This window comes from Fringilla coelebs, assembly GCF_963513975.1.
Source record: "Fringilla coelebs genome assembly, chromosome: 5".
NCBI classification, from domain to species: Eukaryota; Metazoa; Chordata; class Aves; order Passeriformes; family Fringillidae; genus Fringilla; species Fringilla coelebs.
Window position 1 is genome coordinate 53,450,385 of NC_140033.1, and position 15,926 is coordinate 53,466,310.

Sequence of the window (15,926 nt, forward strand, 5' to 3'; positions counted from 1 at the left end):
TTTTTGTCTTCCTTGTTCTCCTGACAGGAACATCATGTACTTCAGTTTATTACACACCGATGTTCTTTGTGTTGCTGGGGTTTAAACCTGACCTAATTTGCAATGATGCAAATTATTACTGTCATGCTGTCTACTCTTGCTTTTGCTATTCCTGGCCTTTTTGGGGTAATTTTCACTTCCTTTCTGGTCTTTTTAGCAGCTTGAATTTGTGTTTTCAAGATCTTCTCCATACCTCTGACAGGATTTTGTTGTAGCTTCCAAATAATATTGAAATTGAAACACTTTTAGTAATAGAACTCAAGAGCAAGATTTTTAAGAAATGGCTACGTAGAGTGAGCTGCTTTAATAATACTTGGCAAAGGAGGTGATATGGATTTCCAGTAAGTCATTAATGTTTTTTAACTCCATTACTAACATGAAATAAACTAAAAATTAATGCTAAAAATCCACATGATCTTTTACTGCCACAGCAGGGTCAAGGGAATGTCTTGCCAACAGGCTCGGTAGAGAGGGCAAAGGTGAAGGTGAGGGGTTCTGTCCCCTCAAGCTGTAAATGGCTGGAGCAGTGCTGGGGACACTGCAAGCATCTTAGATCCCAAAATGCCACCCGGGTGGCCTTGGTGGCCATGACTACACGAAGGACAAGGAGTCACTGCAGAGGGTGCAGTGGAGAGCCACAAAGATGATGAGGGGTCTGGAGCAAGAGCTGTGGGATCTGGGTGTGTTTTGGTGTAGAGAAGGCTGAGAGGGGATCTCATGAACGCCTACAAATACCTCAAAGACGGGGGCTTATAGGGTGGTGCCGGACTCTTTTTAGTGGTGCCTAGCAACGAGGAGCAGTGGCCATAAACTAAAACACGAGAAGTTTCACATCAACATGAGGAAGAACTGTACATTGAGGATGGCAGAGCACTCGAACAGGCTGCCCAGGGAGTCTCTCTCCATGCAGATATTCAAAACTCACCTGGACGCGTTCCTGTGTGACCTGCTCTAGGTGACCCTGCCTTGGCAGGGGGGTGGAACTGGATGATCTCCAGAGGACCCTTCCAAACCTAACGATTCTGTAATTCTGTGACTGCCGTACTTGCGGGCCGGGAGCCCCCAGGCCACGCCACTGGTGCCTGCCCTGGTGCCCTGCAACATCAGGGGCAGGGCTCGGCCGCCACAATGGGATCGGGGAGCAGCGGCGCTCGCCGGGCTCCCCGCACCGTCTCTTCCCTCCCTTCCCCGCCGAGGCCGCACCCCTCGACCCCCGCCGCTCCCCGGCGCCGAGGGGGCGGCGGGCGCGGCAGGTGCGGGCCGGCCCCGCTCCCCCCGGTGGCCGCGGGCCCGGGCGGGGTTGCGCCGCCGCGGATGCAGGCGCTGGCCCGGCGCCAGCGCCATCGGCGCGGGTTGCATCAGACGAGGCGCTCCGCCGCGGCCGCGGAGCCGGCTCGTGTTGGCCGGACGGACGCAAGATGCTGCGGACAGCACCCCGGCTGCTGCGGACCATCTGCACCACTGCTGCGGTGAGTAGCGCGGGGGGGCGGCCGCGGACCTGGGTCCTGCCGTGCTGTGCCGTGCCGAGCCCGCGAGCGAACCGGTCGGGGGGCGACCGCAAGGAGGGGGATGGCGGGAGCGGGTGTTTTCCAGGATGCGATGCCTATCGTCTCTGCTGAAGGTTTAGCAAAGCGTGTAGAGGCGCTTAGGGTCGGGAAAGGTCTCGGTGTGGGTGCAAAGGCTGCATCTTGTCCTGTTCGGCGAGCGGGATCGCAGCCATCATCTGGGCGCTGCATCTTGCAGGGATGTGCCTGGAAGGTGCGGGGAACGGGCACCAGCGATGCTGCGATAGTGCCCCGTAATCGTGTGCCAAGAACAATGTGGTGCAGCCGTTCTCTGCCTCCCTCAGGCTGGATGTGCCCTGCGAGAAGCTGAAGGCTGTCTTCTCATTTAGAAGGGACCATGCTCGTTCCCAGCGCCAAAGTGAAGCCCGCGGCTCTGGCCTGTTTCGTTTGTGACCTTCTCACAGCCGGTTCATAACTCTGGCATAGTGGACTGCTCAGGGTTGCAGTTGGTGGCCTAAATTCCTCTGCACCCCATGGTTTAGTCTTTTACAGCTCTGAGCATTTGTTTCAAGCCATTTTCTTGATGTCTGGTTACATATATAGGCTGCAGGACTCCTGCAAGGAGCGTCTCCCTGAAAGCCATGTCCCGTCCAAATTGTCCAGATGTGCACGTCTGGCAAGTTGAATGAGGCTTGGGGGATTTTTTTCTTCCCTAGAGATTGTTCATTGTTTCGTGTTTGGCTGCTCAGTTTTGTTTGAGGACAGCAATCCTCCAAAGGTATCTGCATGGAAGGCGTTAGAATAAGGAGATTTAACACAAGCCTTTTAGAAATGCAACCAGCAGTGCCAAAAAAAAGGAGAATGAATGAACGGTGGGAACACATTGCCCTGGATGTGTATGTAGATGGGGGTGGGGTTCTACTATAGGCTTCTATTTGCAGGCACTGGAATTCAGCACATGTAGGGGGATCTCAGGAGAAATAAAGTTGCAGTGCTGCTTTTCCAAAGAAGCATCTCTTTGTAATAATTTTTAAAAGATGTAACATTCAGATATTTTTTAGCTTTTCTAAATTCTTATAATTCTTGTGCAAACTAAGTAAAATATTGTAATCTTTTTGATTATAAGGTTTGTACCCAGAGTAGCAGTTAGTAAATCCTAATTTTCAGGAAATTTAATTAGAAGTGATAACCAATTGAAGTTTAGATGCACATACAAAAGAGGCAGTAACACAAAATTATTTTTATCCAGAAAAAAAAATTCTCATCTGAAGAGATTTTTTAAGTTTAGACTCTTGTTAGAGAAGAAAATGTCAATATTGGATTTATCTCCTATTTCTAGGAAGTAGAACTTGACAAGATAGTTACCAGTATTTGTCAGGCTGTCGTCTATGCAGTACTTAATTCTATTTGTTAGTTTTATTTCTGTTTAACTGTTTTGGAAGAAAAAGAAAACCAGAATGGAATCAAACATTAAAATACAGTATAACTTTTAATGAGCTATTTTAAAATATATTCCAGTATGGTATCAAGAGATCATATGGACAGAATTTTTAAATACAGATGTTAAATCTGTGCTTTTGTATTAAGGTGGTGAAGCACATGTGAACTTTGAGACCCACTGAGCATTCAAGATAAGACTGCTTGTACAAACACTTCTCAGATTTTATGCTTCTACCTTTATCTTACTGTCTTCATTCAAATCATGAGTACTTGAGTCAAGGAAACATAATCACTGTTAATCTGTGTTATGCTATAAACAAAATATAAAGTTAAAGAAATTAAAAGTTCAGACAGTGAAAACAACAGAATTACAATAGAGTGAAAACCAATTTCCTAAAATCGTGTATTTTGGCAGCACGGTCATAATGACTATATTATTCCATGATAAGTCATAAATCAAGGGCCAGATCTCCCTAAGCCACCTAACTGCATTGTTTGCTATAACTAGGAATTGGGTAATCTTACAAAAGTGCAGCAAAAGATCTGCTCTGATGCTGCATGACCATTAACCTTCACAGGCATTGGTTCATGCACTCTACATGTTCATAGTCAGCCAGCCAACTGCAAAAGGAGTCTAGTATAATCTCTTAACATCACTGTCAAAAATAAAAAGTTTAATCTCTGTGTTCGTTAGTGATAATGATGGAGTATCAATCATTATTCAAAACCAAGATTGTTTTGGTGTTCTTTAACAGAATTTTTAAAGTTTCATGATGAATGCTTGCAATGGCATTCTGGCCAAAATGTGCCATTTCTGTAAGACAGAAAACAACCAAACTCTTTTTCTTCTCTGTGTCATCTTATAGAACTTTCCATTTTAATTGAGTGTTATGTCCACATTAAATTCTTCTACAAAATTTTCCCACTTCCACGTGTCTTACTCATCTTAGGTAAAAATGCTTAAGGAGAGTTTCCAAAAGAAGATATGAATGGCTATAACATCCCATGCAGTTTTTCCACTGTAATTTTTCAAATAAAACAAAAAACAAAGGACTGAACTTGTGGTCTGAGCATGCAAGCCCTTCCACACAGATATTTTCCTTTTTTTTTTTTTTTAATTCAGTAGAAATCCTGTTGGTGGCTGACTTGTGGATACCATTCAGTGGAAAGAGACCTCAAGAATCACTGGTCACAGTTACCAGATCCATCTTGTGATTGAAACCAATTGAAGTCAATTTGAGTTACCTTCTGCAAGTGTGAGGCAGCAAAGCTGATTTGCTGCTAGAATAATGTTTTTGTGTTCTACAGAATTTCCCACACTGCAATCTTCTCAGTCTTGCCAGTTTCAGTTTGGATTTGGTGGGGATTTTTTATTTGTTATTCATTTGAGGACTACATTCTCTCTTTGCTTCTCACCATTTGTTGATTCAGTTCCACAGCTAGCACAAATTAAATGTGTGGCTTTACTGAAAGTATGTTGATTTACAGCAGCTCATTATTTGGTACCGGAACTGCTATGCCATTCCACGTAATATGAGAATCACGTTTATTCACAGGGCAACATGAACTGAAAGTGTAGGAATAGAGGGTCCATATGTTATTAACACTTTGTGAATAAACTCTTTGTGAAAAAGTAACTCTTTAAGTGGTGATAAATTTGGACTTAAAATTACAAGAAGATTGTCCTAGTATCAGAAAAGCAGCAGAGTACAGAAGTGAATACTTTAACAGTGCTTGGAAAAGGAGTTTGGGTAGATTTACAGAAATAATTATATGACATGATTTTTTGTGATGGCAGAGGAGAAGATTCATTAGCTAAGAAGATCCCTTCCAGTCCTGTTCTTACTGAGAAATGTTAACAAAAGGGCAGAAGTAGAATTAGTAATTCTCATCTGGACTATTTTTGACATTTACTCAATATACTAGTTGGGCACTACTTAGCACAGTACAGAAATCAAAGGATTTCATACCATGCTAAACATGTTGAGTGATCCAGCAGGTTAGTCTTTCTCCAATTTGCCTGGCTATATTTAAAATACTTGGAAAATCTAATGATTTTTTTTGTAGTGCAGCAACATTTCTGCTGTAAAGGCATCCATCATAAAGTGTTGATAATGAGCACCACCTGCATCAGTTTGGCCTTGCTGGATAAGGATTGCAAGGAAAATTGTAATTCAGAGCAAGGTCTTATCTTTGTTGAGAACGAAATAGTGGACTATCTGAGGTATAGCTGCCAGCAATGCAGTGTTGGTTAGTAATATTGTTATCAGCAGTGTCACAGACATTTTTTGCCAGCCAATTATAGCAGTCTGATTTTGCAAGCACCTGAGTTATGTCCATCTCTGCATCTTACTGCTTGATTCTGCTGCAGTGGCACTAGTGCTGAGTAATGCTGCAATACAGGACAGTTTTACTATGCAGTTTCATTCTCAGGGAAAATATTGTCTCCAGTACAAATAATTATTTCCTATTGTTTTATATTAAAAAAACCCAAACTTCAATATTCCTGCAATGGAACCTACCACTTCATAACTCCCTTTTCTAAAGTCAGCTGCACAACAAAAATACCTGAAACCAGTAAAATACATCCATGATGATATGTCAGCAGTGAAATGAATTTCAGTGGATTGTGATTTTGAGTAACCTGTTTTTCAGGACATTTCTCTTTGTCATATGATCTGATGGGCAGTGCAAACCATTTGTTATCCAATCAATAATCCACTCAGTCAAAATATCCTTATGTCCAAGAACTCTAAGAAAGGGAAGAGGAGGGAGGAGATAAACATACAGGTGCCAACTTACAAGGAAAACAAATGTCAGTGGTTAAGACATTCATAGAGTGTTTTGAGTCCTCTAATAGGTTATAAAGAAAAAATGAAAGTCAAAGTCCAGTTGTGAAAAATGAAGTTAAGAACAAAGGTGGGGAGTGTGTGGATTTATTTCCTACCTTTTGTTCCTAAGAGGAGGGATCTGTATGGTTTGAGTCTAGGAACAGTTTGTGCCAGATTTAGCTTTGAGGAAGGTAAGTTTTCTGTTTATTCTGTGCAGACCATTCCTTTTTAACCAGGTGTGATAGTCCGTTTGTTTTTCAGAGGTTTCCAGTTTTCATTTTCTAAAAGCTGACTACAAATGCAAAGACATGCATGTAGAGGCAGTTCCACCCTTCTGCCAGGTTTCCATGCTCATTCCTGCTTCCCTGCTGGCCCTATGTTAGGACTCATAGGCCATGCTATAAAAATAGACCAGTGAAGAGATCCAGTTATAAATAAGCCGTGTTTTTCATGTCAGTGCCTGCTCGCTTCAGTACCCTAATGCAGTTCTTGCAGCTACAGCAGTACCAGTTCTGGGATAAAGGAGGTGTTGTTGGAGGTGAGGGACTGGAGGTAGGGTGGGAGAGGAGCACAACTGCCCCATAAATCTAAAAGGGCTCAGAAGGAAAAAGTAGTTTTCTCAGGAAGCAATCACTTGAAAAACATAGCAATATCAGATATCATCATAGTGTTGTGATTCTGTTATAACTTTCATATCGTCATAGTGTTGTGATTCATCATAGTGGTGTGATTCTGTCATAACTTTCATAAATTATCATAAATTTAACTATCATAAATTTTAAAAAAGTGAAAATCATCTGATATCATCATAGTGTTGTAATTCTATCATAACTTTCATAAATTATCATAAATTTAACTATCATAAATTAAAAAAAAAAAAGTGGAAGTGGTTACTTGCACCTGCTCTGTCTGAAGAAGCTTAAATCACGTCCAGTGTACTGAGATCCAAATGTAGCAGGCAGTGGAAGTCCAGCCAGGGAACCTCACCTTTAGCACCTTTTTTTTGCTTGTAGGAGTATCAAATGGATGATCATCACCTTTAACTTGGCAGGAACAGTGCAAGATTGTCTTCTTTAGCCTATACATGTTAACCGCAAATAATATACCTCTGTTTAATTACAGGGATTTAGAGAGCATGTTCCAGCCACATAAATTATGCCTACAAAAAGTGTTTTATGTATGTTTCAAAAAATGTATTTTCATTTCTGACTATGGATAAGGTCATGGAGCCTCTCATAAGAAGCAGCGGGTGGTCCTTCTAATGAAAATTGTAAAAAAGCCATATAAACGTCAGTGACAGTATCAGATGATACTTTCATGTGAAGTATGCTCTTTCTAAAATGTATGCTACCTGTCATTAATCTCAAAAAATTGGTTATTATTCTTTCAAAGGTGATTAGATTAGAAAAACTATTCCATTTTAAATCAAACTGAAAATTGACAAAGAAAGCAAGACAGAAATGTAAGCAACAACATATTTTCTTTGCATCCTACAGCATGTTTTGTTTTCATTCTTTTTACCAGGCTTATCAACATAAGCTAAAGCTAGCCCTTATAGGCCAAAGTATTTTTGGACAAGAAGTTTATAACAAGCTGAGAAAAGAGGGACATAAGGTTGTGGGTGTATTCACCGTGCCTGACAAGAATGGACAAGCTGATCCTTTGGGTAAGTGTAACCTGAATCCAAATGTAAAAATTACAAATTACAGGTGTACATAACAAATTTTTGTTTTCATTAGAAAGTTATATCTATATGGGAATGACTTGCATATATTGCCTTTGATCCACTAAATCCAGTACAAGATCTATCCTTTAACAAACACCAGTCCTAGAACTAGTTTGACCTTGTCCATTTGTCAGTACTTTAGAAAAGCAACTTTTAAAGTAGTTTCTAAACATGCAGGGCTGTATATTAAGGTATTGGAAAACCAAAATTAATCTGGATATCTTATTTGAATGTACACCCTAGAGGTAATCATTCTGAATTAGATCTGTATCTTACAGCAAATAGCTGCTGAGCCTATATTCAAGTGCAAATGTCTGTCACCTGCTGCTCTGTGCTGGCTGGGACACTCAAGGCACTGAGCCAAGATTGTTTATCCCTGGCTTTCTGCCCTTTTTGACAAGCTTGTGTGTGGCATTGTACTTGCAAAGCCAATTTCTCTTCCATCTGCACTATGGAAAACACATTCAAGAGGTTGGAGGAGGCTTTGCTCTCCCTTTTTCCATTGTTGAGGTGCATAAGTGTTTTCTGGGCTTAATAAAGAAAGAAGTTTTGCTTATTCAGAATTGTACTCATTGTACTTAGAACCCAGCATGGCAAAGAAGCTAATTTGGAACCATCTGAATCGTCACTTTTCTTTGGTTTTTGTTTCTGTGACACAAGTTCAAAGGCAGCGAGTAAATATGATTAGCAAATAAAAGTGCCAGAATGGAATGTACCTTTATGGATAATCTGAAATCAAAACTACATTCCATGAGCTGTTTCAATTCTCTCTTGGTTTTGGCTGGGGTCCTTTTTGGTGGTTTTGTTTCTTCTTGTGTTGTTTTGGTCTTTGTTTTGGGTGTTTTTTTAGTACGGTCCTGACATGTTTTACAGAACTCTCATGAGAGAAGAATCAAACATAAATTTTGCTTACCGGTGCTGTGTTGTCCACAGACTAACATGTAATTCTCAATTCTACCTCATTAAAAGATTTAATCACACTGCGGAAGAATTAGAGAAGGCAACTATTAGCTTAGAAAATGAAAAATTGACTATCCCTGTCTGGTTGGATTATATTATGTAAAAAATTTATGTACAATATAGCATAACTTGTTTACATTATATAAATTATTCTTGTACAGTTGTTACACTAACAAATGCAACTAAGTAAATCTTCCAATCTTTCAGTCATGTATTTATTTTTAACTAAAACCACAGATTAATTTAGTCCAATGTTTCCTGATTGGGGGAAAAAAATTAAATTAAATTACTAGATAACTTCACTTCTTTTTATTTCCAGATGACTCAAAAGCGTAAGTCTCAAGTGTTTCCTGAAGCTTTCTGTGCCCTCAGACAGCTACAGTCTTTGTTTTCTAAAAGTAGCTTCAGTACATACTAACTTGCATGGAATAATATTTAAATAAGAATTTACCTAAGACTCAAATCAGCAGGCTAAAGATGCTTCAGGTCAAGCTCAAGATTCAATTTCACAGACAAAAAAGAGAAAGTAAAGTACAAATACCTGTCTTTTCTGCTTTCATTGGTACTTACTAGCCAAGTCATCAGAGTGAACTGGAAGTTGAGATTGACATAAGATGTAGGAAAGATAATCAAAGACAGTATTAATAAAACACATCCAAGCACAAAGGTTTTTAAACAGCATACAGAAGAGCACTCTGTAGTCACATAATTCACGATTTGCTTCAGTTGTCATGTAATATGTCTCTGACTTGAATTTTTAACACAAAATGGAAAAAAAATAATGTTCTTCTTGCCCCTCAGCACTGGCAGCGGAGAAGGACGGCACACCTGTTTTTAAGTTCCCCAAATGGAGAGCTAAAGGCAAGCCTATCCAGGAAGTAGTTGCAGCCTACAAATCAGTTGGAGCAGAGTTAAATGTCCTTCCATTCTGTACACAGTTTATCCCCATGGATGTTATTGACTGCCCAAAACACGGCTCTATTATTTACCATCCATCCATCCTACCACGCCACCGAGGAGCTTCTGCAATAAACTGGTGAGTTCTGTGCATCACAACCACGTGTTTGTCACGTTAGGGTGCTGGTCTGCACCTGTTACTCTGGTAAATGCTGCAGTTTTCTTGATTTGCAAGTGCTCTGAAGGAACTTCTCTGGAGCAGCTGACTATTTGGTGCATGAACTGCCCTTCATACCTGGGATTCATTATTATTTCCAATGCGAGCTCAGCTGTTACTCTGGGAGCATCCGTGGTGTGAGCTGTACATTTGTATATTTTACTCACATGCATGAATCTACAATCTGGAGTTTCCATAAGCAGGACACTGCCCTAGTGGCTCATCCCCACAAACACTTGATAACTATCACAGGAATGTCTGATACAGATCCTAAGATTTCACAGAGTGGAAGGGAGAAGAGAGAACCCACAAGAAAAAAACTTTATCTCACAAGGTAGGCTCAAATCATCACCCTAAAAGGACAACACTGTAAAAATGGCCTCAATAAACTCAAATCTGGCACTCTTGTGACAACAGAAATGGCATTATCACACAGTCTAAATTCAGTAAGAAATTATCTAAATATGGAGAAACAATTTTAAAAGAATCTTACAGGCAGCATGGTGATTATCTGAATCTACAGTGTTGTGGATTCAAAGCAAAAGCATCCTTGGTTTTGCTTAATTTTAATCCTTTCTGGAAAAAGTACTACGTTGAAATACTTAAACGGAGGTGTTGAGGAGACTATTAGTGAGGTAAAGACTTCAAAAAGTGTCAGTTGTGTCAAAGTGTGTAAAGTAAAATAGTATAAACTCAGCAGAAAATGAGAGTGAGACGATCCAGAAAAGAAATAAAGAACCAGCTTTTTAAGGCACAAAATGTAATACCAATAATTCCTCCAAATATGTTAAAGCTGGCAGGTATGTGTGTGATAGAGGTGCGGTATTTAACAAAGGTATTTTATCAAAGAGAATACCACAGTAGGAAATCTGTATTGGTATTCAGGATGGAGGAGTTTAACCTACAGTCCTTCTTTGTGTGGAGTAAGTCAAAACAATTCTCTTGAGCTCAACTGTGAGCAGAAGACATTTTCGTGAACTGATGAAGGAATAAGAAACTCTTTGAGAGTACCACAGGATTTCAGCAAACGCAGATTTAAGATGACCTGCAACATTTCTGTTTCTTAAGGCTGTGTTGATGCAGGTGACTGGGAAATAGCAAAAGCAATACCAGTTTTAAAAAGGCTGAAAGAGAAAGCCAGGAAACTTTAGATCAATGACTCTGATTTAAATCTGTAATAAGGAATATACTTTCTATGCAAATGAGTAAATGTGATAATGGGAGAGTAAGAAAATGAGAGATCAAATTCAATGTTAAGAAACATTATACAATGCACACAAGGGGGAAACCTACCTGACTATATATAAGCAGTGTTAAAGTTAATTGTCGTTACTCAGAAAAGGATTGTTGTTACTCATCATGGAAGGATCCATTCATTCAAGAGTTGGGCTCGATGGTCCTTGTGGGTCCCTTCCAACTCAAAATATTCTGTTGATTCTGTGATCCTAAATACTGTATGCATCTCAGCTGGAACATGAACTAGCTAAGTTCAGAAAAGGCTAAGAAAGATAGTCAAGGGTGTAGGACAGCTTCACATGACTGGAGACAAAGGATGGAGTCTTCAGACTGGAAAAGAGGTCATTGGGAAGGACATACACTAGCTGAGCCATAAAAGACATGGAAAGATGAAAAAGGAATGATTGCTCGTTCTAATCAAAAGGCCAGCAAAGACATCAAGTAGTGGGATTTTTCCAAATAAATGAGGTCCTTTTACTCCATGCAGTTTGATATTAAATTGTGCAACCTCATTTCTAGAGAGCTCTAAAAGGATGCTTTTATGGGGGAGAAGTTCATCAAGATGTATTTCACAGGAAGGTGTAGACACAAACTCTCTTGCAGGAAGTTCTTTCAGCAAGTGCAAAGATTTGCAGAAACTGAATGTGTTACAGCGTCATATCACTGTGTCTTGCTCTATTTTGCATATTCCTCCTGCAAAAGAGATCTGTCTGCTCTTGCCCTTCTCAAGTAAAGGCCATTGTTCCAAAGCCTTTAAACTAAACTAGAATTTGGCCTTGACTGACTGTTCTTGTGTCTCACCCTCTCACCCCTTGATCTAATCACTACTTTCACATATTGTGGCTGCAGCCCTGGTGCTGATCAGACCCTTTATCCCCACAGTATAACCAAGTAAACTTTTGAGAATTAGGCATGGTTAAACACAACCAGGTACAAACAGGGGCCCTGAGGTGCAGAGGGTTCCTCACTCACTTCCTTTACAGTCTCTTCCAGCTGCTGCCACTCTGTTATCAGCAGCTCTTTGTGGCAGGAGCTGGTGGACAGAGGAGGGGGCACACAGTTGTTCTTACCTTGTCACCTATCCAGCATCAGAGGCATTTACTTATAAAACCTTCTTTTCCATGCTGAGGACATCCATTTCTCACTAGAGTGCTCTTTTGGAATCTTTACAAAATAAAAACCATAAGAAATGCAGCTAAATATGGGAAAGATCTGATAAGGGCTAGCCAAACTTCCGTAAGCTTTCACTTATGTTATACCTGCCAACTTCCCCAGCTGTCTTTGGAGTTCATCCCCTGTTCATCCCATATGTACTTCAGCGTACTTCACTCATTTTATTAATGCAGCTTTCACTGCTTATAATTAATAATGAATTTTCCTGTGTACAAGCCAGATCTCAGACAATCCTGTTGCAACATGGGCTGCTGAGGGAATACTTACATGAGATATGTGTTACTTAAAATAGCATTGAAGTTTGCCTGCATACAAATGGCTGAAAACATGGAGGAAATATTTTTCTCACCATTTCTGGCTGCTCCCTTAAACACACTTTAGGGAGTTCCATCATTCTGAGGCATGTGCCAAAGGAGAGCTGCAAAATTTTAGGTGGCTGAAGCTCCCTTTGGATGCAGAAGCAGATTCTGAGCTGAGGTAAATCAGCACAGGACTAAGGTAGGCATTGCTATGTTCATGCACAGCAGCTGAGAATCTGGCTGGAAAGTCTTAATTGTGCTAATAACTTTTCCTTAAACAGTTGCATATTTATCCTTTTCCACTCTGTTTAATTCCGTTTCAGCTGTGTGAGAAATGTACTTTCCTTGTTGACCTACAGATGGGCCATGAGGCTTAGCTAATTACAACCATGAATTATTAAGATAATATTCTGTTAGATGCTTCCATCTTTCAAATTCTGTCATAACTGTTGCACATCTTTTGCTCTGTCTTACCATCAGTAATACTTTAAAAATAATTATCACAGTGAACTATGTGAGACAGCCTGGGCTCACTTGCAGCATTTCCTATGTCACTTTGTGGAAATCATACATCAAAGTGTCAAATCTGTGGGTTCCTGGCTCTGAAGTCAGCAGTGAAAATATAGCAAAGATTGTTAGGATTTTCTTTTCTATCTTCCTGAAGAAAATGAATGTAAACATGAATGTAACATGTGAGTTGATATTCATAACTACTTTAATTTTTTCTGTATTTACTGTAAGTATTTTTTATGCTCAGGACTTTAATTAAAGGAGATAAGAAAGCAGGATTTACTATTTTTTGGGCTGATGATGGTTTGGACACTGGACCAATACTTCTACAGCGGGAATGTGATGTTGGCCAAAATGATACTGTGGATGACCTGTATAACCGGTTTCTCTTCCCAGAAGGAATAAAGGCTATGGTATGTTTAACTGTACTAAATACCAGCTTTTTAAGAGGAAAAGTGGTTGAAAGTAAAGGAAAAACAGACAAGATGTATGCATTTGGAAAGACAGAGGTTGTGATACTCAGCCAAATCCTAGACTTCACTGGAGCTGTGCGGCTGCCCAGCAGCTGAGGATGTGACCTCAGAATATTTGTTGCTGACAGCAGGCAGAGCATATTTTGTTTCCACAGATGGCATGAAGTTGAATTTGTTTGCAATGTGGCTCTTCCCATACAAGACAAAATCTTTTAAAGGCTCAGCAGCAACAAAAAAATTAGATGTGAGATTTTTAAGAAAAAAACGGCAGTATGGTGTTTGAGGCTCAGAGTTCTGGTGGATTGGCTTTGGGTTTTCTAAGCTTGTCATTTTTTCTATTTTTTTAAAATGAATAAAAGAAAATGCACAAAAATTTCTCAGCATTGCTCCTTAGAGATTGGTTTTTCTCCCTTCATTTAAATGCAGAAAAATAACTTTTTGCAGAGAGAAAAAGGAAAATGTTTGATGCAATCATACTGAGCCACATTTTTGCTCTGGAGAATTCAGACAGCTGCTCCTAGTTTGGTGACTAGGTACTCCCTTGAAGTTCTGGAGGCTATTTCTTTTGTCAAAGAGACTCAAGGAAACGCTCATGTTTGTTCAGGGCAGCACTGGTCCCTTAGAGTTTGGAAATACTAGGTTTAAAAAAATCCAAACCAATTCACCTTGTGGCAGAAAGTCTTTTGCTGTCATTCTGAAGTATGACTGAAGAAAAAAAGGTGAACCGAGCTAACATTAAATCTTCTACTTTTTCATGTAGGTGGAAGCTGTACATCTAATTGCTGATGGCAAGGCCCCTCGTATACCTCAGCCTAAAGAAGGGGCAACATATGAAGGGATCCAGAAAAAGGAAAATGCAGAGGTAGTGTGAAGTAACATCAGGTTTTTTTGTGTGTAGTGCTAGAAAAGTTATTAATTCAGATTACAGTAGCAGCAATATGAAGTTAATGTGAATTTTAACTGAGTTGTTTCCTCACCTCTTTTTCCTGGAATACCTCTTAGGATGTATGTAATGGAACCCTAGGTTAAGCTCCATTTTCCTTTCAGCAGTTCCATGTATTTAGAAACTTGGTGTCCTATTCAGGATCATGTACAGGCAGCTAAGAGGCAGCTGCAATTTCAGTGGATTCTTAGTAAGCCCCCATACTTGTAAATACAGCATCGAATCAAGATCACTCTGTTTGCCTACAGGACATATAAAATTCTCTACCAGAAATACATTTGATTTTAGGAAAAAAAGTTTTGGCACCTTTCCTTCTAGTGCCAAAAAAATAACACAGGCCATATAAACAACAGGTAAAAATATTGATATAATTCCCATATGAGATTTATTTTATCTAAGCACTCCTACTGCATTAGATGATCTTGTTTGGGGTCAGGAAGGTGTGGTGGTGCATCCTGGCATGTCTTGATTTCCTAGATCTCCTGGAACCAACCTGCAGCAGCTTTGCACAATTGGATTCGAGGGCATGATAAAGTGCCTGGAGCATGGACAACAATAAATGGACAGGTATGCTCTGAAAACCAGAAGAATATTCTTATCTATACTCTCTTTTTGACTCTTTTTTTATTATAAAATTAAAGATATCTGCATACAGGTGAATACAAATGACTGTTACATTGGAGTAGCTCTGATGACTTTATGTTTTGTGTGTATCTAGAACAGGTACCTAAAGAAATACGCAGAACACAGTCGTTTAAAGTTTAATAGCACAATTAATTTAATTTGAAGAAAGATAAGTACAATATCTGAAAAAAGAAAAGAGACATGGTACAAAGGTATGAAGAGTAGAACCAAACTGTGCCAGTCATTTTGGGAAGCAAGTATGCATTACAGTATAATACAGCCCATGTATAGTGGCCAACATCACAGTATGGACAGCAAAATGAAACACTGTGGGCTCCTGAAATAACAGAGGATTTCAGTTTAAGGAGATTTGGGCCTAGATGATTTGCAGAAATAAATCTGTAAAATTTTATAGAGTGAGTGGTCCCTCACTCTGGGCATGCACTGTCAAAAGCTGCTCCCTTTCCTGCACTGGTTGCAGCATGCCCATTGTTACAGCTCAGCTACTTTGCAGGTTTAGGCAATTTGCAAAGTTTTACATGTCCTGAGTTGTAAAGATCTAGAATTGTTGTAACGTGTTTTCCATGTGTAGGTAATTGTATTTTATTTCTGTTATATTAAAGCTTCAAAACAATATAATAAAATTGTTAAAACTTTACAGCACACTTAGAACCTGTGCGCTTTTAATTACATTTCTTTTTAGGTGGTTACTTTTTATGGCTCATCATTACTTGATGCTTCAGTGCCTGCTGGACAAGAGCTGACAATAAAAGGTGCTTCAAGACCAGGACTTGTGACAAAGAATGGTCTAGTTGTTTTTGGAAATGATGGGAAGATGGTAAGTGCTCAGTCTGGCAAACATAAGTATGGATGGAATAGTTTTAGCAAGAAGGGCAAGTAGTGTGGAACTGTCAAGCTAGATGAATCCAGGTGCTAACTACCGACAGCTGATTCACTTGGAGTTTATCAGTCCTCTACCATCCTATAGAGAAGATGTTCATGTTCTGCTTTTCACTCAATCTTTAGTCATTTCCTGTATGGAGTAAAATCTGT

General features: G+C 39.8%; 1 protein-coding gene across 1 annotated transcript in view; it reads left to right on the forward strand.

Moving 5' to 3' along the window:
* Nucleotides 1–1,353: 1,353 nt before the first annotated feature.
* The window catches only part of ALDH1L2 (aldehyde dehydrogenase 1 family member L2), a gene marked incomplete at its 5' end in the record, with an annotated part of 29,366 nt that continues 14,793 nt past the window's right edge, over nt 1,354–15,926 (forward strand). Inside the window, 8 exon segments of the mRNA XM_084206242.1 lie at nt 1,354–1,432; nt 1,435–1,508; nt 7,340–7,481; nt 9,303–9,537; nt 13,081–13,246; nt 14,067–14,168; nt 14,727–14,816; nt 15,577–15,711. Of these exon segments, the coding sequence (XP_084062368.1) occupies nt 1,354–1,432; nt 1,435–1,508; nt 7,340–7,481; nt 9,303–9,537; nt 13,081–13,246; nt 14,067–14,168; nt 14,727–14,816; nt 15,577–15,711 (1,023 nt within the window).